The sequence below is a fragment of the Ovis canadensis genome, chromosome 3, assembly GCF_042477335.2.
Source record: "Ovis canadensis isolate MfBH-ARS-UI-01 breed Bighorn chromosome 3, ARS-UI_OviCan_v2, whole genome shotgun sequence".
NCBI classification, from domain to species: domain Eukaryota; kingdom Metazoa; phylum Chordata; class Mammalia; order Artiodactyla; family Bovidae; genus Ovis; species Ovis canadensis.
In genome coordinates, this window is record NC_091247.1 from 100,058,264 (window position 1) to 100,079,681 (window position 21,418).

At 48.4% G+C, this 21,418-nt stretch overlaps 1 protein-coding gene across 50 annotated transcripts in view; it reads right to left on the reverse strand.

Moving 5' to 3' along the window:
* The window catches only part of MAP4K4 (mitogen-activated protein kinase kinase kinase kinase 4), a 151,719-nt gene that overhangs the window by 31,472 nt on the left and 98,829 nt on the right, over positions 1–21,418 (reverse strand). For 29 of the 50 annotated variants that reach the window (XM_069583787.1, XM_069583775.1, XM_069583773.1 and 26 more), the window contains exons 6-15: positions 19,472–19,562; positions 18,928–19,058; positions 18,087–18,141; positions 16,537–16,615; positions 12,708–12,883; positions 11,037–11,109; positions 8,237–8,447; positions 4,046–4,207; positions 1,143–1,229; positions 397–585 (exon numbers count right to left, since the gene is read on the reverse strand). In XM_069583787.1, the coding sequence (XP_069439888.1) occupies positions 397–585; positions 1,143–1,229; positions 4,046–4,207; positions 8,237–8,447; positions 11,037–11,109; positions 12,708–12,883; positions 16,537–16,615; positions 18,087–18,141; positions 18,928–19,058; positions 19,472–19,562 (1,254 nt within the window). The remainder of the gene's footprint in view (positions 1–396; positions 586–1,142; positions 1,230–4,045; positions 4,208–8,236; positions 8,448–11,036; positions 11,110–12,707; positions 12,884–16,536; positions 16,616–18,086; positions 18,142–18,927; positions 19,059–19,471; positions 19,563–21,418) is intronic. The other 21 variants (XM_069583791.1, XM_069583789.1, XM_069583798.1 and 18 more) reach the window with 1 other exon arrangement.

Genomic DNA, 21,418 nt, shown 5'->3' on the forward strand with positions numbered 1-21,418 from the left:
ATCCATACCCTACGGCCGCCCAGTCCATCCTGCTCATATCCTAGCAACCGTCTTGCTCTGCCACATCCCTGCCAGAGGCCCTGGGAGCCCACATGCCCCAATTCAGAAAATAAACCCTTATCACCGAAAATCCGGTGAGTTGGGCCCAGGGACGCTTCATCCACTTGGCAGCTCTGGGAAAACAGCTGAGCAGGCCACCCTCCCCCCGTGTACAGGGACAGAAGGATGCTGCCACACGACCTCCTGTCTCCCGTCAAGGTCAGTGTTCAGGTGGCTGGGAACCGGCAAAGAGGCACTTGGGTCCTCTCGAGACAACACCAGGCAGAGAAGGGGCCCCTCCCGGCCCCTGACCACCCACCACCCCCTGGGGAGGGCACAGGACGAGGGGCGCCGTACCTCGCGGGCCCGGTCAGCGGGCTCATGCTGGGCCTTGGGCTCGTGCAGGCCGGCCTTGCTCCTGTCTGGTGGCGGGGGCGGCCTCCGGGGGTCGTGCTGTAGAGACAGGAGATAGGCTTGTTCTTGCTGCAGCTGCCTCTGGAGCCGCTCTGCCTGCCGGTGCTCCTCCAGCTCCCGCCAGCGGCACTCCTTAGGGGGAGAGGGGACACTTAGTCCAGGGCCCTGGGGCGGCCGCCTCGCCCCGGCTCCACTTCTCCCCAGGACAGCGAGCGCTGACGCTGGCTTCGTGACAAAGCAAAACAGCCAGGATGCAGAATGGCGGATTACCTGCGGGAAAATCTGGCCGCGTGCCACTAAGCATAAGGTCACTGGACAGGTAGAGAGAAACCCCTCCCCCGGAGATGCTGGTTTCGGTGGCTTCAAAAGACACTTGCAAGAGTCTAGGTAAAAGTCCCTAAGGTGTGAGCCTTGACCCTTCCACTCTCAGAATCCTAGCTCGCTCATCAGATGCCAGGTGTGCTGTGCAAAACCTTGTCTATCTACTGAATGAGAACAGGGAACTCAGCCACGGGAAAGAGGGGACGAAAAGCCGCCTCCAGGTGCGCCCAACAGCAGTGGGAGCCTAGAGGCCGTGCCAGTGAGAGCTGGCCAGCCCTGCGGCACTGGCCACAGGGAACCGGGGGTCAGCAGGGCCCTGCCCAGCTCGGGGTGCCTTAGCCACGGGGCGGGGCCGCGCGGGGCGTTACCAGTAGCATGGCCTGCTCCTGGAGCAGCTGCTGCTGAAGCAGTTCCAGGTGGCGCTGCTCCTCTTCCAGCTGCCGTCGGATGTATTCCTGCCGCACAGAGAGCACCCGTAATCAGCAAACCCCGAGGGAAGTGTCAAGACTCCCTGCATGAGGGATCCACAGCCGTCCGCCCCCACCGTCTGGGGCTGACCCATTTAGTCACAGATAGCTGACCCATTTAGTCACAGATAGCTGAAAAAGCCCACTGCCAAGGCTACTCCCCCCCAGCAACTTTGAATTGGCCTCTGAGACCTAGAGAGAGTCTCATAAATAATGACATGCACGCCAATGACAACCACAAAGGCAAGGCTAAGTCTTTCTGTTCACACACGGCTGCTGAACACAAAAGGAAGCTCTAAAAGGACCAGGCTGTTCCTCTTCAGAAGGTAAGCCCTGAGCAACCAAGAGTCTACTGAGGAGACCAGAGTGTTCACGTTAATATATGTCTGGTAATTAATTATTATTTATAACAAGCATGCTAATTTTTAAAATCCCAAACCAAGAACTGTTTAATACTGAACAACCATGCTTTGTTTTTTCCTCTAACACACAAAGACAACGAGTACATTCTGAAAGTCCTGGCATGGGAACACCAGACACTGGAGGCTTCTCCCAGATGAACAGTGATGGGTGTGTGTGTCTATGGGGTAAGCTGACTTGTGTGTGTATGCGTGTGTCTATGGGGTAAGCTGACGTGTGTGTGTGTGTGTCTATGGGGTAAGCTGACGTGTGTGTGTGTGTGTGTATGTCTATGGGGTAAGCTGACGTGTATGCGGTAAGCTGACGTGTATGTGTGTGTGTCTGTGTGTGTGTGGAGGGGTGACTTCTTTTAAATGAGAAGAGAATGATAAACCTCTATAACAACACAAACAAAAATAACCAGGTAAACACATCCAAAACATATGATGTAAAGAGGAAAACCCCAACTGTGTAGCTGGCTGCGTACTTGATGGGATGGGAAATCAGGAGACCTTAACCTACCAACAGTCACACGAGTTTCCAACAAGGCCTCAGCCACCCACTTTCTCAGTCTTCTCTTTGGGGAAATGAGCACCAAGAATATTCTCTCCCAACTCTTAGGACTTTTTATGATGCTCATATATGAAATAGACATGAAATTACTTCAAAAAGCACTAAGATTTTACAAATAAAATACTCCCTTTCAACAAGGGAAAAGCTCACTATAATAAAGGAGTAGACTGAGGGGTCTGGGAGGAGAGATTTTATTTTGAAATTCAGATTATTCAGATTATTTCTTTACAGTGTCTACCGCTGACTATACACCTTAAAAGCAACCATAGAACTGGGCTGAACAGGTGGAAAGAACACTAGAGAGCAGAAATCATGGCATAAATTTCCTCAGAAAGTTTTTCTTTACAAAGCAAACTTAGTCCCCCAAAACTCAATCTGGGTAAAGTGTATCCACAGGCCACTGGGCAAAGGCCCCTGGATTCTAATCCAGGCTCCAGTCCTGGACACGGAAGCCCAGGATGGCCAAGACCTGTCCTGGGGCGGGTGCCCACCACTGCACCCCCCGCCCCCTAACGACTGAGAAGACCCTGACTCCCAGCTCCCCACTTCTCCAGACCAAACAGAACTGAATCACAGCTGCAAGCTCCAGTCAGGACATCGCTGGCTTTTTGCCTTCACATCACAGGGACAACTGGACAAGGACACATGTGTCCAAACACCGACGTTCACACAGAAATGACGCGTTTCCACAGCACAGCTGACACGGGGAATACTGTGGAAGAAAACTGACCTTTCATGCTGTTTTTATAAAAGAGGAGGTGATGAATATGTGCTATACATGAAAGTCAATGACTCTATTAAAACACTGAAGGTCAGTACTGGAGTCACACCTTCTCCTCCCAATCAAGTTTCCACAATTATCCCTCGGTGGCTTAATTTTTTCAAGCGTCTATTTTCTCCTCTTTGTAGTCCCCAAGTAGAAGTCAGAATAGGAAACCTAAACACACCAGTCAACTGGCCAACAAAGTCAGTAAAGAAGGAGATAGAATAACCTGAATTCCAACAACAACAACAAAATGCCACGTAGATCCAACACTAGGAAAACCCAAGACAAAAGAGAGTCTCAAGGATAGCAGCTGAATAATCAAATTTGGATGCTAATACCATTGTTTATATGCATTTTAAGCATGAATTTCAGGTATCATTTAAATTGGTCCCCATTCATATCCTTTTTCCTTTATTCAAAGCTCATAACAAAGACTGATGGACTCAACGGCATGTAAGCCAGGGAGGCAATGAAGGGATTCACCCAGACGACACAGACGACAGAACGCAGAGCTTCTGTTTGCAGAGGTGGTTCAGGAATCAGATTCCCGAAGACAACTGAATCTGATGTTAACATGCTATAAATATCACTGAAACATGATGGCATTTGTTTGGTTAATGTTCTGAAGTTATATATGTACACAATGAATTATTAATATGTGCAAATATATCTTAAAATAATCAGTTAGTCATTGGATCCTTCAAACATTTCTCATAGGAAATGTCTCATGGTTGGTTTTAAACTTCACTTTTTATTATCCAGATACTTGAGGTTCAAAGCATTTAAGCCAAACCTGAGAGGACACATTTAGAAATCTTTCAGGCATCATACTAGTGGAGACCACCCTCAGGTTTTGAGAGATGTATCCAAGGTGTAATGATTTATGTATCTGTTGGACAAGAGATTCAATTTACTAACGTGATGGTTCCAACTGTTTCTGCATTCTCGAACCTCTAAAGTCCTAAACTTCTGCGTGTGCATTAGGCATGCTTTCTGCCCCCAAGCCCCCAACTCTGCCAAGTGACAAAGTCCCAAAGTCCTGGCCAGAACACCCCTGAGGACTGACCTGCTCCCTCTCCACTCTCCTCTTCTCCTCCTCCGCCCGCCTCCGCTCCTCTTCTTCCTTCCGTCGTCTCTCCAGCTCCTCCAGCCGCCTCTTCTCCTCCTGTTCCCGCCTCCGCTGCTCACGTTCCTGCTGCCTTCTGGCTTCCCGCTCTCTCCTCTGTTGCTGCAAAAGTCAAGATGGCGCACCGTCAGCAGACTGCCTGGCCACGGTGCCCAGGACGGCGTGCTGTCCGCTTACAGGGAGATGCGAGAGCAGGAGCTGGGGGACCCTGCCTACTATTTCCACGCCGTCCCTTGCCCACACACACCAGTATCCTCATAAGTACAGGTCAGAGTGGGGTTTCATTTTGATATCAGTTATTCCCTTGTTCTTCACTGAACCATAGCAACGCGGGAATGATGAATTGTGTACCCCTGAGCATCACTGACAGGGTTACCCAAGGCTCTTAAGTCAGAAGGAAAAGTAGAGAAATGAATACAGCAGAGCAGAAATAGGGCCAAAAAAAAAAAAAAGAGGAGAGAAATACTTGAAAGAGGGAAAAAGAAGCATACATGGGGAAAGAGGAAGTAACATCAACAAAATTAAGAGATGTCATGATGATTATCGTGAATATAAAAACCACCGTAGCTCAAGCTCACTCTGTGCTCTGCACGGCGCTGAGTATCTGACAATCTTCCTTCCATGGCCCCTTACCTACTACAATTCTCAGGACAAACCTAGGAAGCCCTTCACTCCTACTCCATAGAGGAAACGCGTTCAGAAAACATAAGTCACATGTCCAGTGCTGACAGGGTGGTAGGCTCCAGGTCGAGGACCACTCTTGACTCCCACCGTTAACCAGACACACCCTGCCTCTATTACAGGTGCTACTGAGGCAGCAGACTTGCTCTCACAGCCTCTCCTAACACATCCCATTCTGCGCTAACCTCTGAGTACCAGTGTGACCCTGGGCGCACATCTGGCCACTTCTTATCCGGCCCCAGACGTGCACCTGCCACTAAAGCAGGGCCACCGCATGGAGTACAAATCTACTCCTCTAACAAACGTGCAGAACACTGGCCTGCAGTGCCCCTGGGATGGGGAGGTACCCCGTCTCAGCACAGCGGCCACTGGCCCCAGGCTGCTACCCAGCACCTAAACTGGGAGGAACTGAGCTTTCCATTTCATTTCACGAAAGTTAATTCACATGTAATCAGTCTCCAGCACTGGCAGTGCCGCAGTCTATGGGGTCCCCAGGAGTCAGATACATCGTAGTGACTGGACAGCAACAAAGTGTCTAGCGCAGCTCAAGAACCACATCAGAGGAAGGCTTGTGGGTATGTAACAATCCCCCTCCCAGTCAGTCAGACAGGCTGCAGCAGCAGCAGGGCTGGGCGCCTGCACACCCTGCCCACCACACAGCCGCTGAGTCCAGACAAGGTCAAGGTCACCTCACACCAGCCTCAGGGTTCAGATTTCTGTCTCCAGAGAAGACAAGGAAAGCTTCAGAGAAAAAGTAACCCATCCTTTGTGGCTAAGGATGTTCTGCCAGGTCCTTTAAGGTGGCTAGAGGGCTTCCCTGGTGGCTCAACAATAAAGAACCTGCCTGCCAATGCAGGAAATGCAGGTTGGATCCCTGGGTTGGAAGATCCCCTGCAGAAGGCAATGGCAACCCGCTCTAGTCTTCTTGCCTGGAGAATTCTACGGACAGAGGAGCCTGGTGGGCTACAGTCCATGGGGTTGCAGAGGTGGACACAACGGAGCGTCTAAACAACAACGCAGGTGGCTCTGGAGCTCAGCTCAAGAGACCTCAAGCCCAGAAGTTCACTGAAGAACGGGTGCGAGCTTCCAGAACACTTACACCCGAACGACAAACGCCGATTCCTCCATCTGAGAAAGCCTCATGAAGCTTCATGGGAACACAAAATGAATCAGACACAGCCCCTCTCGTCCAAGTCTTATAGGTAAGATAAGCCACACACTTCTTAAAATCTAGAGGATAATGTGGCACGTGGTGCATTTCCCTGACTGACTCACTGAACGAGTCCTGGCTGGGAGGCTGATGGCTGAGGCAAAGAACAATGCAGTTACCAATTCCTCTTCCACATTATGTGCTAGTACCTGAAGCTGTAAACTGGATCAACAGCCAAAATTTAAACTCCAACCGTACAAACCACTACAGTCAGAACAGGCCCTTAATTGGGGTGTGTGTGTGCTGGGGGGTAATCAAAGGTTAAAGAAGGCCCTTAGTAAATAAACAGCTTAAGAGACGACTAAGGTGAAAAGCTGGCCTTTTACAATAGAACTTTAAAAGAAAATGGCCAAAATTAAACATACACACCATCAGCCACCAACTTAGCAACATCAATCCACACTGGATTAACCTTATGCCTGTGATTTCAAAACCCAAGAGAGTCTAAGAAAAATGCCTGCTCAGGTTACTCCATTAAGAATGATAAACATAATAAAAATCCTTTGAAGTATTTACAAACTGATGTCATTCTTATTTTCTTAAATCAATCTTTCTTTAAAAACAAAATCTAACAAATTGAAAACCTGCATGGTGCTGTAAAGTGGTTTCCAAAGCTCTCAAATTATAAAGAGATTTCCTTCTTAAATTTTTCCAAGCATGTCTGAGTAAATATGTACTTTTCCAACTATGCTTTAATTACCTTGAAGTTCTCTTTCCAGATCGACATTTAAAAGCAGTGCTTTCATCTCAGAAGTCTAACTTTTCTAACTAGGTCAGTGCTGATAATAGTGGGGTCCATTCACAGATACCCCACTGGCTTACTGACTCTAACAGAAGCCGTGTGCATGCAGGCTCAGTCACTGAGTCACGTCCAGCTCGTTTGTGACCCCGTGGACTGTAGCCCGCCAGGCTCCTCTCTGTCCACGGGATTTTCCAGGCAAGAATACTGGAATGGATTGCCATTTCCTCCTCCAGGGGCTCTTCCCAACCCAAGGGACCAAACCCACAGCTCTTACGTCTCCTGCACTGGCAGGTGGATTCTTCATCACTGAGCTACCGCATAACACACAGTACAAAGCAGAGACTTTCTCCATAAAATGTACCCTCAAGTAACCTGGGAAAAAGCATGTACGGTGGGACTTCCCTGGCAATCCAGTGGTTAAGACTTCGCCTTCCAATGTAGGGGTTTAAGTTCGATCTTTGGTCAGGGTACAAAGATCCCACCTGCTTCTTGGCCAAAAAAAAAAAAAAAAGTAACAGAAGCAATACCATAACAAATTCAATAAAACATTTTTTAAAAATGATCCACACCAAAAAAAAAAAAACTTTAGGGGAAAAAAAACTCCACCACGTGCTGTTATTTAAGTTAAACTCCACTGTACAATATTAACAGGTTGACTGTTGTTTGGGGTATTTTTCTGGCATCAAGGATAAAAGTGAAACAATAAGATGAAGTAAACGGAAATAAACGACTCTAAGTGAGAAATCTGAAGCTGTGAAGTATACAGTAAATGGCAGTCAGGGAGAGAAAATAAAAAGCTAAAACAAATTAAAATTAGATTAAAAAGAAAAAGGGTCTTTTGAGCCTCAAGTGAAATATAGGGAACAGTGTCTCTGAGAATTAAAAACCAAGAAGCCCTAGTAATCACAGTACCAGTGTTAACAGTCTCAGTGAGTTAAAGGAGCCGGCGGTACAAAAAGTGTCCCCTACAAAGAACTAACTCCACACAAACACCAGATTACAAAACAGCATTTGTGTTATGCCCAATGTAATTCTTTTCTTTATCCTTCCCTTTTAAATATACGTCAAGTGAAGGCATTTGTAGAAAACAAGTGTTTTTCCTGTGGAAAGGTCTAAAAGTTCTAGGAAAATATTTATGACACACCAACTTGGACCCCGGGGCCAAGAGTGAAAGCGAAACGAGGTCAAGGCTGAGCCAGCAGCCTCAGACCGCAGCGGACATGGCCTCCGCTGACCCAGGGTGATGCCACCCATGACCTGCACAGAGAGGATGAGTAATGCGGCGGGGCAGGCCCCTAAAGATCATACAAGGGAGAAAAACATTCCCGGGGCCTCTGGGCGTGTGCGGTCCTGCTGGAGGGAACCGGCGCGCCCGGAGCGGCCAAGCCAGGGATGCCCCTGCGACTAGATGGCAGGACCCGACTCGCCCGGAGCGGCCAAGCCAGGGATGCCCCTGCGACTGGACGGCAGGCCCGACTCGCACACTGCCCTCCGCTACCTCTTCCAGCCGCCGCCGCTGCTCCTTCTGCTGCTCGATCCGCTTCTGCCTCTCCGCCAGCAGCTGCCGCTTATACTCCTCCTGCTCCCGGAGCTGCTGCTCCTGCAGGAGCTGCTGCCTCCTCAGGGCCTCGGAGCGCTCCTTGTTCTCCTGCTGCAGCCGCAGGAAGTCCCGGCGCAGCGTCGACTCCCCCGGCACGTTGACGATCGAGCTGCAGGAGGAAGCAGGTGAGGGGCTTTCAGGGGCGCAAGCCAGTCCATGTCCACGTCTCCCTCTGCTGGGCTCCTCCCGCCCCAAGGCCCGGCAGACAAACCCACGGGGATAACTAAAGCCTACAGTTAAACAGCATCACCTCTTCTTTCAGCTGCATCATCAATACCTTAAAACCCAGTCCTGAGTTTTAAGACAGATATGACATCTCTAGGTAGGCTCTGGAGAAGGGAACGGCCACCCACTCCAGCATCCTTGCCTGGAAAATCACACGGACAGAGGAGGCTGGTGGGCTACAGTCCATGAGGTCATGAAGAGTTGGACACGACTACAGCGACTTAGCACGCACAGTTCAATAGCATCACCTTTCATCTCTCTTTCATATGGTCATAAATACCATAAAACTCTGCTCTGGGTGTCTGATTTGACAGGAGGTATTTAGGTAAGATTCTCACGTCCACTCAAAACTATGCAGTGGAAAGCTGAGGCCACCATCTTCCACCCGTTGTTAGACTCTCTGTGACTGCCTGACTTCCCACCAGGAACAGCATCATCACACTTCGGGCCAGACAGGTAGTCACAACAGAGTTACCATCAACATGTACCGATCCTTGCCTTCTCATCTGGTCCCCTGTTCCCTGCCATGTAGCCCTCTCTCTCTCTCTCTACTTCCCAGCCCAAGGGGCCCCAAGGATGCACCTCTGCACAGGTAACTTGAACCACATCCCTCCCAGCTGGTCTCCCGGGGGAGAGTCACTTCTCCACTCTCAACCCCCCAGAATCACACCGCAAAGAAATCTTCCTCAATTGCCTCTTCCATTACATCATATCCCCAGCTCCAGACAATTATACTGCTCGTGCAATCAGTTCACACTGCTCTAAAACCTGGTCTCAAATGGATTAAAATCCTTCATGTAATTACAAAAAGATACGATGGAGTTTTTTCCCAATAAATTCTCTTCTGTCTTGATATGCTCTCTTCAAACGTCCATTCTCTGCACATGGGGTCTCTCAACCACACTCCTGGCCCTCCTTGTGTCCAGCTAGTCGGCTACATTGGACATCAGGCAGGCAAGACCATTATTAAAGCTTTTAAATCCTCTCTTCCTTGATTAACGAGTCACTACGGAGTACATCACCCTGCTTATTTAACTTCTATGCAGAGTACATCATGAGAAACGCTGGGCTGGACAAAGCACAAGCTGGAATCAAGATTGCTGGGAGAAATATCAATAACCTCAGATATGCAGATAACACCACCCTTATGACAGAAAGTGAAGAGGAACTATAAAGCCTCTTGATGAAAGTCAAAGAGGAGAGTGAAAAAGTTGGCTTAAAGCTCACCATTCAGAAAACGAAGATCATGGCATCTGGTCCCATCACTTCATGGGAAATAGATGGGGAAACAGTGTCAGACTTTATTTTTGGGGGCTCCAAAAATCACTGCAGATGGTGATTGCAGCCATGAAATTAAAAGATGCTTACTCCTTGGAAGAAAACTTATGCTATCTAGTTACCAACCTAGATAGCTAGGTTATCTAGTTACATTACTTTGCCAACAAAGGTCCGTCTAGTCAAGGCTATGGTTTTTCCAGCGGTCATGTGTGGATGTGAAAGTTGGACTGTGAAGAAAGCTGAGTGCCAAAGAATTGATGCTTCTGAACTGTGGTGTTGGAGAAGACTCTTTAGAGTCCCTTGGACTGCAAGGAGATCCAACCAGTCCATTCTAAAGGAGATCACTCCTGGGTGTTCATTGGAAGGACTGATGTTAAAGCTGAAACTCCAATACTTTGGCCACCTGTGCAAAGAACTGACTCATTGGAAAAGATGCTGATGCTGGGAGGGATTGGGGACAGGAGGAGAAGGGGACGACAGAGGATGAGATGGCTGGATGCCATTACTGACTTGATGGACATGAGTTTGAGTGAACTCTGGGAGTTGGTGATGGACAGGGAGGCCTGGCGTGCTGCAATTCATGGGGTCGCAAAGAGTCGGACACGACTGAGCGACTGAACTGAACTGAACTGATGAGGTTCCTGCTACCAAATCTTCAACCTTCTGCTTCACTGTGTCTTGGGGAGCCAGAGAAGGCCAAAATAGACTACAGAATGGATCAGGCCAGAACGCATCGTCATAAAGGCAGTGAATGCTGGTGACCACATGGGTGGGAAGAGCAAAACCAACCAACCAACCAACAGACGAATTTTGGGGAAGACTGTAGCGGTTTCAGTGGCGGCCCTAAGCGGCCTATGAGCGGGACAATTCAATTTGTGCAGGACTGGGTCACACACTACAAGACGTCTCCCACCCACACCTTCTGGAGCAAGAACCACCGTGGGTAAGCTGCCCTGGCCCAGCCTACCCAAACACAGCTGCCCATTTCCAAACCGTGGGGAGAGGAGGCAACATAGTCTCAGCAAAGAATCAGCAGGGCGCTCCAGAGTGGGGAGGGTGTTTCACAACAGTCTTTGAAGGGACGGAAGGATGGAAGATATTAAGGCATTTTCAGAGTAACTGACGACTCCTTCACACGACAAGGGCGTCTCCGGCAACCCTAACCCCAGCAGGGACACGAGCGCCCTGTCCTTACCTGGGCTCCCCCTCCTGCTCAGGCGCCTCCTCCTCCTCTTCCTCACTCCCACTGTACTCATACTCAGTTTCATCTGTAAAGAAAAGGACAGGATGAGCGGGTCATTCACAAATGGCGACGGTGCATGTAAGGCCAGCTTCTCCGAAAGCATCACTACTGAGTATAAACCGCATATTCTTGGAGAAAACAGTAACATGTGTGGGGAACTGGCGGAGAGGAGGGCCTTGACGGTGAGTCCCACTGTGATGGGTGCTCAGGCCCTGGGCCAGCAGAAGAGCTGATTCCCTTATTCTAGTGACAATCCCTTGTGGGATGCTTGGCTCAGGGGGCACAGGGCTGGGAGAGGGGCTACAGAGCCCACGACTTGAAAGAAAAATAGGCCATGAGCATCAACAAATTCACAAAGTCCACTCTGATGTCAAAACAAGAAGAGAGAGAGATTTAACTGCCTAAACTAAGGCAATAAAAGAATATATTCAGTTATTTTTAGCACTTAGGGATCATCTTAGACAAAAGCAGACAAAAGTCTGCTGGATGGAGAAAAAGCAGGTACTCAGAGCAGAAAACCAAAGTCACATGCTCCCCAGAATTATAAAGGTGAAGTAAATCAGGCAGAGGAAGACAAGCACCATACGATACCACATATTTGTGAAATCCAAAAAAAAATGAGACAAATCGACTGATTTACATGCAAAGAGAAACAGAATCACACACACAGAAAACAAGCTGATGGCTACCAAGGCGGAAGGAGAGGGACAAGATAAAGGAAGAGTTTGGGGCCAGCAGATACCACAGCACACTGTATGCTAAGTCGCCTCAGTCGTGTCCAACTGTTTGCAACCGTGTGGACCGTAGCCCGCCAGCCTCCTCTGTGCACAGGCTTCTCCAGGCAAGATTACTGGAGTGGGTGGCCATGCCCTCCTCCTCCAGGGGATCTTCCCGACCCAGCGATCAAACCTGAGTCTCTCATGCCTACCTGCACTGGCCGGCAGGTGCTTTACCACTAGCACCACCTGGGAAGCCACCAGATACACACTACTACATACAAAATCAACAACAAGGTCCTACCAAAGGCACAGGGCCCTATATTCAACATCCTGCAGCAAACCATATGGAAAAGTATATGGAAAAGTATATATATATATGACTGAATCACTTTACATCAGAAATGAACGCAACATTGTAAATCAACTATGCTTCAACTAAAATAAACAAGCTAGTAAGTATAAAGGTGGAACCAGGGAAAAACCGATGAAACAGAACAGCGAAAGGAGACCAAAGCACAGACTGTCACAGCCCCCACAGCAGCATAAAGCACTGGAAACCCCTGAGCAGGAGAGAAGTGTGTAACAGACCAACGGTGACAATTGTGGCCGACATGCCGAGCTCTGCACGGCCCACCCAGAGCACAAGACCCCCAGGGCAGTAAGAAGCACAGCCATCAAGATGTGCCCCGAGGCAGGGCAAGACAGCATCACATACTGACCAGCCGCGGGGCCCCGCTACCCGGGGTCACCACTGCCGGAGCCAGGTTGGCCCCTAGACCATCCCGGTCTCGATGCTCAAGCCCCGGCCAGATGAGCCCAAACTCGAGCGGGAAAGGAATAACCTACTCTGGTTGGCAAAAAACTAAAAGAATATTTAAGATGAGAACAAAACCAGACTTCATACCTTTCTCTCCTCTCTTCTTCCTGGTCCGGTCTATATGGTCCTTAAGCTGGATTCTAACCTGCCTTTCGTTCGGCTGATCCCTAATGAAAGGATGCTTCAGAAGCTGCTCGGTGGAGGGCCGCTGCATGTAATTCTTCACCAGGCATCCTTCTATAAAACTAAAAAACTTCTTGGACCTGAAAGAGAAAGTAAAAAAAAAGATCATCAGATTTCTACTATGAAGAGCAAAGCTCCAAAATATCAATAACTTACAAGCTGGTACATGAGGCAGGGCTTCAGGAGTCACTATGAGCAACGCTGCAAATGCACGGGGATAAACAGGAACGAAGCAGGGACCCTAGGGCCAGAGCATCGCTTAAACACAGTTTAGGAGTCACGCTGCTCAGTGGGAGCTGCAGGGGCAGTGGGAGTTAATGCTGCTTGCTCATCGTGGAATCGGGGAGGAGGGAAGCGAGTGCAGAAAGGTCTTCGCTAACGTGAAGGTGACAGATGGTGGATCCTTACAGACAAGACAGACACAGAAAGAGCGAGAGACGGACAAGACAGGGACCCAAGGAAGGGATTCAAGGCTCTGGATCTTGTTAGGGCAACATGTCCATCAGTTTTAGGCTGAGTTATGCATCAGCTCTCTACCCTTAATGTCACTGTTCAGCCATTAAGTCATGTCTGGTTCTTGCAACCCTATGGACTGTAGCCCTCCAGGCTCCTCTGGCCATGGGATTTCCCAGGCAAGAATACTGGATTGGGTTGCCATTCCCTCCTCCAGGGGATCTTCCCCACCCAGGAATCGAACCGTGACTCGTGCGTTGGCAGGCGGATTCCTTACCACTGAGCCACCAAGGAAGTCCGATACTTAACGCACAAAGGCAGAAACAACAGTGCTGAGGGGGCAGTGACCTGCTGCCAACACCTGCCCCACCAGACACCTTACTGTTGCTCATTTGTCCATTTCTGGCTTATGGTGACCCCTCCATGGCCTCAGCGGAGACACTCTCAGCCGCCCTGTTATTGGAGACGCTGCTCAGACGGCTCCTGTCCATAAATCTTTCCTGGCAACACTGCACCACACACGCCCCAAGGCAGGAGCCCTCCATTTGGGCTCACTGCACACTTCACCTTTATGTCTCTGTCTCTCCTTCTGGTTTATAACCGAACAGGTCAGGACTGGTTCCCGCTTTCCCATTTGTCAGCAAGGCCCAGCTCTGAGCACGTCAACTACAATAGGTACGCAATAAATTTCTGTTGAATGAATGAGTTATTCAGTCTTTAAAAACGTGATTGAGAGAATGAGTTCAGTCCTTTCCAGTTACTTCATGCTTTAAGAGTTCTTTCTGTCCACCTGAAACTATCACAACATTATTAACTGGCTACACTCCAATATAAAATAAAAAGTTGAAAAAAATAAATGAATAAAACAGATAACGACAAGAACCTACTGTATAGCAGAGGGAAACTTTGTGTAATACTCTGTAATAACCTAAATGGGAAAAGAATTTGACAAGGAAGGTGTAGGTATATGAATAACTGAATCACTGTACACTTGAAACTAACCATACTCCAATATAAAATTAAGTATTAAAAAAAAACTGGAAAAGAGAGAATCAGTTATACTGTCTTCTACTTGTACTCAGAACTTACTATTTTTGCTCAATCCAACAAATATTTATGTGTCAACAATTTACATTTGTTTATGCTGGGCTCTGTAAGACATACACATAGGAAACAGTGTATGTATATTCAATAGCAGATGTATAATCAAATTGTGAGGAAGAAAAAAGAACTGAGACAGTGGAGTGGTTCCAATATCAAGAAAAAGGAGGATATTCAACCATCCCAAGAAAAGCCACCGTTCCAGAGGGACAAGGCAGCAGAGTCCAAGCAGGACAGTGAATTGCTTTCTGATGTTGCAATGAAAAGTGGAAAAAGCGTTAAAAGAACCAGGTCAGGTTCAAGGCAGAGAAGGGCCCTCAGTCACTTGAAGAAGCTGTGGCCCTTGTTTAAGGAGGTTAAGGAGGAATGCACAGGACTCTACACAGCAGCAGAGGAACGTTACAGCACATGGACTCCCAAACCCCGGGACCCAGGAGGATCATTTGGGGAGTTTATTAAAAATACAAATGCCTGGGTCACTCCTCAGACCTTCACCCTGGAGAGCTTGAGGATGGAGCCCTAAGATAAAGAATTCCAAAGGGCTTCTCGTGGGCCATGTACAGATTAACATCAGAGAACCGATCAGCTACGATATAGTCTTTAAACACAACTGTCAGCTTCTGCTGAGAATTTGCTGATCATTTTTCAAAGGCCACTTCTGCCTAAGTGGTTGTGGAAATTCACAACCTGTGGACAGGAAGACCGCATCTGTAAAGGAAGAAAGCCTTCACATTTGTGACCCTCTCGACCCTTCGGAACACCCGGGTAAGCTGAGGCAGTGATGTGAACTGCTGAGAATGCATCTGATCCAGCTTAGCTAGAGGCAGTCTGGTGAAAGAGCCCAGGGAGACTGCACTGTTACCTACACGCATCTCTCTATTTCACCATGCTGTACACACAGCAGTTGATCCACGCCTGCAAGTCATGGACGGAATAACTTAAAACTGTGAAAATACCCTGAAGATGGCGCATAAACTCCCTTCAGTAAAATCTGAGAAAGAGAAAAGGAGTGCTGTTCAGTTTAGCGTGAGCCGGATCAAGTGTCACCCAGCCCCACAGCTGACTCCCTAGTGACACCTACTGTTCACACGTGGCCGCACATGGTTGTCATGTTTTAATACAGGAGACCAACTGGGGCTCGGTCGCTGCCTTAAAGAACCTCTCCAAAAACTGGTAAGTGGAACCAGACAACCTCGGTTCCCTGGAGCTGAATGTGGTGAAAGAAAGGATGAAGGGAGAAGGAAATCTCGCCAGCAGGTGAGGGGGAAGACAGGAAGACAGAGGAGAAACAAGGGTGAAAATACATGTGCGTGTCTACACCGGTGGACCAGAGGGACTCTGGAACAGGGCACCCCAAGCCCCAGATCCGTCCCAGTCCACGGCCCGTTAGGAACCAGCCACACAGCGAGAAGTGAGCGGCGGGCAGCGGGGTGAAGCCTCCCCTGCATTTGCTGCCACTCCTCATCGCTCGCTCTATCACCCTAGCTCTGCCCCCTGGCAGCTCAGTCACAGCGTGAGATTCTCAGAGGAGCTCACATCCTGAATGTAATGCTCTTGAATCACCCCAAAACCTTCCCCCCAACCCCAGTCAGTAGAAAAACTGTCTTCCATGAAGCCGGTCCTTGGTGCCCAACAGGTTGGGGACTGCTGCTCCAGGACATCAGAGGACGCTCCCCCAAGAAGCGCAAACCTCAGCTGCTGAAGCGCAAGTGCTGGCCACTCAGCCGTGTCCGGCTCCTTGCGACCCCAGGCACTGCAGCCCTCCAGGCTCCTCCGTCCAGGGAATTCTCCAGACGAGTGGGTTGCCATTCCCCTCTCCAGGGGATCTTCCTGACCCAGGGATGGAACCCGAGTCTCCTGCACTGCAGGCAGATTCTTTACTGTCTGAGCCACCAGGGAAGCCCATTACACTGAGAGGTATATTTAAATATTAAAATAGAACCTTTTTTAAAATATTGCATTGGTGTTTCATAGAGTCACTTGGTGCTATTTTGTCGTTCAAGGACAACGGATCAAGAGGAAAAAAAACACTAAAAACTAAAGCAATACACTTTGTAACAGTGACTCTTGAGTTCTCTGGCAGTCAGAATGGCCAGGATTCTGTCCTGAGGTCAAACTAAAACAGAACACTGTTTTTTTAAAGGAACAGAATGACAACCACAAAGCACGTGTATCTTACCATTTTTTGGACTTCAGCCGGGGAGGAGGATTTCGGGGGATGAGAAACAGGGCTCTCATGGGATGCATGTCACAGAGAGCTGGGGAGAGGAGAGGGCATGTCAGTTAGGCACTCAGCTCACTCGGTCTCCAATTCCAGGACCCATTCGTGACACCACACGCTCTGCCTGTTGTCTGCACATCTAGTTACGCAGCTGAGAACATACCCTGAACCCCCCACCAAAGCACAGCAAAACACGAGGAGGACAAGAGCAACGAGAAGAATAGACCATTTGGAACAGACACTGGAAAGCGTTCATAAATCAAAGATAAATACTGATTCAAAGTCCTAAAGGAGTTGACAGCTTAAGTCATCTATCGGATGACAACAAAAATATCTTTATTTTCATAGGACTGTCGTGAGGATTAAATGAGACACAGCTGTAAAGGCCTTCTCCACACAATGCCTGAACTCAGGAGCACTAACAGGCATGTTCAATGCTTACTGTCAGAGTGAGTGTTCCTGAAATCAGGGAGTGAGTGGGACTGTTTCATTTTGTTTGATGACTGTTTACTCTCTGATCACCGGCCCAGTGAAGGCGTGAGAGGTGCACTTGGACACACGAGTATGTCACAACAGGTATTTCCATGTATTTATTTACCTTCACAAGCACCTTACAAGACAGCTGGGAGATAGGGCCAAAGAAAAGGAGGGTGCTGTTCCCACTGCGAAAGGGAACCAGACAAAGCATCTGGCAGCCCTGCCCCGTCTCAGGCCCTCAGGGAACACGATGGAGCACAGGGTGATCGGCACAGACGGCCACTTCTGCAGTGCAACCAATCCCTAGCTGGGGGCAACCTGATATCATTCATTCAACAAATATTTAGTCAGCAGCAACTATGTACCAAATGTTATATATTCAAGGGGGACCAGCAGAAAATAATGGGTTTCTTTCTTTCCCTTTGCTCTCTGCAATTCTACTCTAGTCCTCATTAAAAATAAATTTTACAAAGTTGTCACTGATTTAAACCAAAGTGGAAGCAAAATTTCACAGGTAATACCAAAATATAAATAAATTCCATGGATCAAAGGTTGTGCCTCTATTTTTAAAGTTAAAACATTAAGTAAAATGGAAATTTCCTGTGTTAGGACCAGTTTCACTGAATACTAAGTTCAAACTGTAAAAAGAAAAATTATTGCCTATTATTGTGTGTGTGTGTGCACGCTTAGTCCTGTCCAACTTGTGCAAGCCCATGGACTGAGTCTCCCAGGCTCCTCTGTCCATGGGATTTCTCCAGGCAAAAATACTGGAGTGGGCTGTCATTATCTGATGTCAAAATAAATCCAGGTCACACATCTAATTACAACTTAACAGGTAACGCAGGCCATGAACCTCAGGGAGACCTTCAGAAGGACTGATGTGTGCCAAGAACTCCTTTCACATCTAAAACTCCACTATATTTATGATGCCTTCATCTGAACACCCCACCAGGAACAACTCCATCCATGAAGCCATGAGACCAGGTTTACATTGCACAGAACTGGGCTAACAAGGAAGGCAGGCTACTTACGGGGAGCGCCTTCAGCCATCTCAATGGCAGTGATGCCACAGGACCAGAGATCACTCTGCAGAACAAAGCAGACGTTAGGGCACCATCCTCACTGTGAGGCCAGGGACTCACCACCACTGGGCATTCACACAAACCACATAAATGCATTCTTTGGGGGTACAAACCAAAAGGAAGTCTGCCATGAAATTACAAGCACAAACACATCTGGAAGAACATCTTCCAAGTAAATAAATGATCAGCTCATAAAGTTCAGTCAACTCATGAAGAGGGTGATGGAAAAGCTATACAATCTGCCTTGTATTGTACAGCTTTGTAAAAAGTTATGCAATAATGATAATAATGATCATTAATTAGAACCAGTTGCCGTACCTATGATCCAACTCTCAGCCAGAGTCTGATGATCAGGATCAAGAAGTGCATTATTGATACACATCTCTAGAGGTCACTCTCAGAGCTTAAACACATTTGTGACGAAAGCAAAGGTGCACAGCTCTTTAGCAAGACTCTGAAATTTCACAAGGTGCTTGCTATATAATCTGACAATATTTCTGAAATAATAAATACCTGATACTCTTCAAATGAAAAAGAACAGTAAACAGCAGAAGCGCTGAATTGACTTGGGACAAAAAAATTTCTGAGACTGACAGTGACCCCTCCCGCCTTGAAAGCAGCACCTGACTTAGAACAGAGCTGATGCAGAAATGGACCACACACACACACAAAAAGCCTAAAAATATTGTCCCGGCAGATGTGCCCTACAGCAGGAGTCCACGCAGTGCTCGCTGGAGCAGCGACGGGGAGGACTGGCAGAGCCCACGAGGCCAGGCTGGTGGCACCTTACCCTGTAATCGTAGGTGGCATCGGGGTTCTCGTCACAGGCGATGACCTCGGGGGCCATCCAGTATGGGGTGCCTATGAACGTGTTCCTCCTCCCCACGGTCCTGTCCAGCTGGGCGCTCACTCCGAAGTCCACTGCAGTCGGAGGAAGGAAGGAAAGGGGACCACAGTGAGTAAACCAGTAAACAACAGGACGCAGACACAGAGAGGAGCAGGGTCTTCAGAGTAAACCATACACCAGCACGGCGTGGATGCGCGACCCCCCAGCAACACAGATAAGGAGCGCCCCCTCCAGAGCCAAGTCACCATAGTGCCAAGATGCTCGACCAGCCTGGGGGTTTCCCCAGGGGCCTGTACCTACCGCGTCCCTGAGTTTCCCACAGGGACCACCAGAGGGACTGCTGGGGGAGTCTGGGGCACGGATGAAGTGGGCCTGGAGCCACGCTAAGAGGTAAGCCTGGCTCCCACTTCTCCAAAAAGGACGGAAGGGGAAACAAGGGTGATGCCAACAGAGGACTGCACCCCGGCGGGCATCAGATCACACTTACCCAGCTTCACCTCTGCGTTCTCAGTCAGCAGCACATTCTGGCCCTTGATATCGCGGTGGATCACGTGATGGATGTGGAGATGGGCCAGGCCCTGCAGGCAAGACACAGAGAGATTTAGTTCTCTGATGCTGTCAGTGAACAGTCCAGAATGCATTCCTTATAATATTCCATGGTTCGAAGGTTAAGAATTCACCTTCCAATGCAGGAGACACGGAATGGATCCCTGGTCAGGGAATCAAGATCCCACATATCACTTAGTGTGGCCAAAAGATTAAAAAAAAAGAAAGAAAAAAAACAAAACAAAACCCATTCTCTGGTTCTTCCCTGGTGGTCCAGTGGTTAAGAATCCACCTTCCAATGCAGGGGGATGCAGGTTCTATCCCTGGCTGGGGAGCTAACATCCCCATACTGTGGGGCAACTAAGTCTGCGTGCCACACCTAAGACCCGGAGCAGACAAACAAAGAAATACTAAAAAATAAAGTGTGCACAGAATTCAGCTTCAGTGCGTGTCCAGCAGGGTATCACCAGTGACACCAGAGAGATGCAGCCCCAGTCCCGAGGGGTCAGGGCCAGGCTGCGGGATAGCACTGCCACTCTAGCTTTTCCTGAAGGCACGTGTGCAGGGGCCATCTGCAGTGTCTCTCCCGCCACACGTGCTGTTTCTGTACAGGACGGCTCTTTTCCCACGCTGCACGCCCACTGTGCAGTGGGTGAGCCTGGGGGGAGATGTGAACCGCATGCATTCCAGGGGAAAAGCAAGGGTGAGAGTGGGCTTCAAGGTCTGGCCCTTGAACCCAGCCTGGTTTTCCCACCAAAGAGCCACAAGCTGTGAACTACTGACTGACCCCACCTCTACCCCACGGGTACAGCGGTTTTGCCATCCACAGAGCTTCATGTGCCAATCAAGCATCTTTCTTTTTCTCCCAAGGAAATAAGCCCTAATGGGCACACAGCACTTTTTGATGACCTCGTATCTGGAATGAAGCCCGGAGCATGCCTCTGATGAGAGGTGGTAGGAGAACAAAAACGCAGTTTGCATCCAAATATGGTCAGAAAGACAAAAATGCAGCATTCTCACAACTCTACTTGTCCCGACTTCTGCCAGAGAACCCAATGTGCAGCTGCCTCCCAAGGCACAAGTGACCTATCCAGTCTAAGATGTGGCAATTGAGAAGGGGTAGATGAGTTCAGTTTACTTGATTTTTCCTGTTTAACATTTTAGTGGGGTTTTATTATTATCATGGGGCTTCACAGGTGGCTCAGTGGTAAAGAATCCACCTGCCAAAGCAGGAGAGGCAGATTTGATCCCTGGGTTAGGAAGATCCCCTGGAGAAGGAAATGGTAACCCGCTCCAGTATACTTGCCTGGAGAACCCCATGGACAGAGGAGCCTGTTGGGCTACAATCCATGGAGTCACAAAGAGTCAGACACAACTCAGTGACTAAACAACAACAACTCTGCTTTCAGGACATCACAGGTGCCCACTCACTGAAGTCCCTCACAGCAGTGTGAGGCGGGAGGCTTAGTCTCACACGTTAAGGCTCCTTTAGTAACCACAAAAGAATTCTCATGCTTTCATAATGACATGTGTATGTGATGATACAAAGACAGGTCTCCCATCTCTCCCTATCCAACTAGTTGTCTTAAGAGACTTATCTCTTTTCAAGGGCTCTGTAAACAAAATAAAAAGAAATTCAAACTGTCTCCATGAATTCTAGACAGCATTTTTAAAAACCTGCAGTCCTCTGCGAAGCTTAAACATAAATTTACCTATACATGAAAAATAAAGTAACAGGTTTTTTTAACAATTAGGTTCCAATTCAATTCCATAGTCTTTATTTTTCAAATGTGGTCCATAAATGAAATCCAACCGAGTCATTTAAGCGTGTGATTTATAGGGAAAGTAGAGAGAAAACTGTGACAGTTGACTAAAGAGAAAAAGCTCG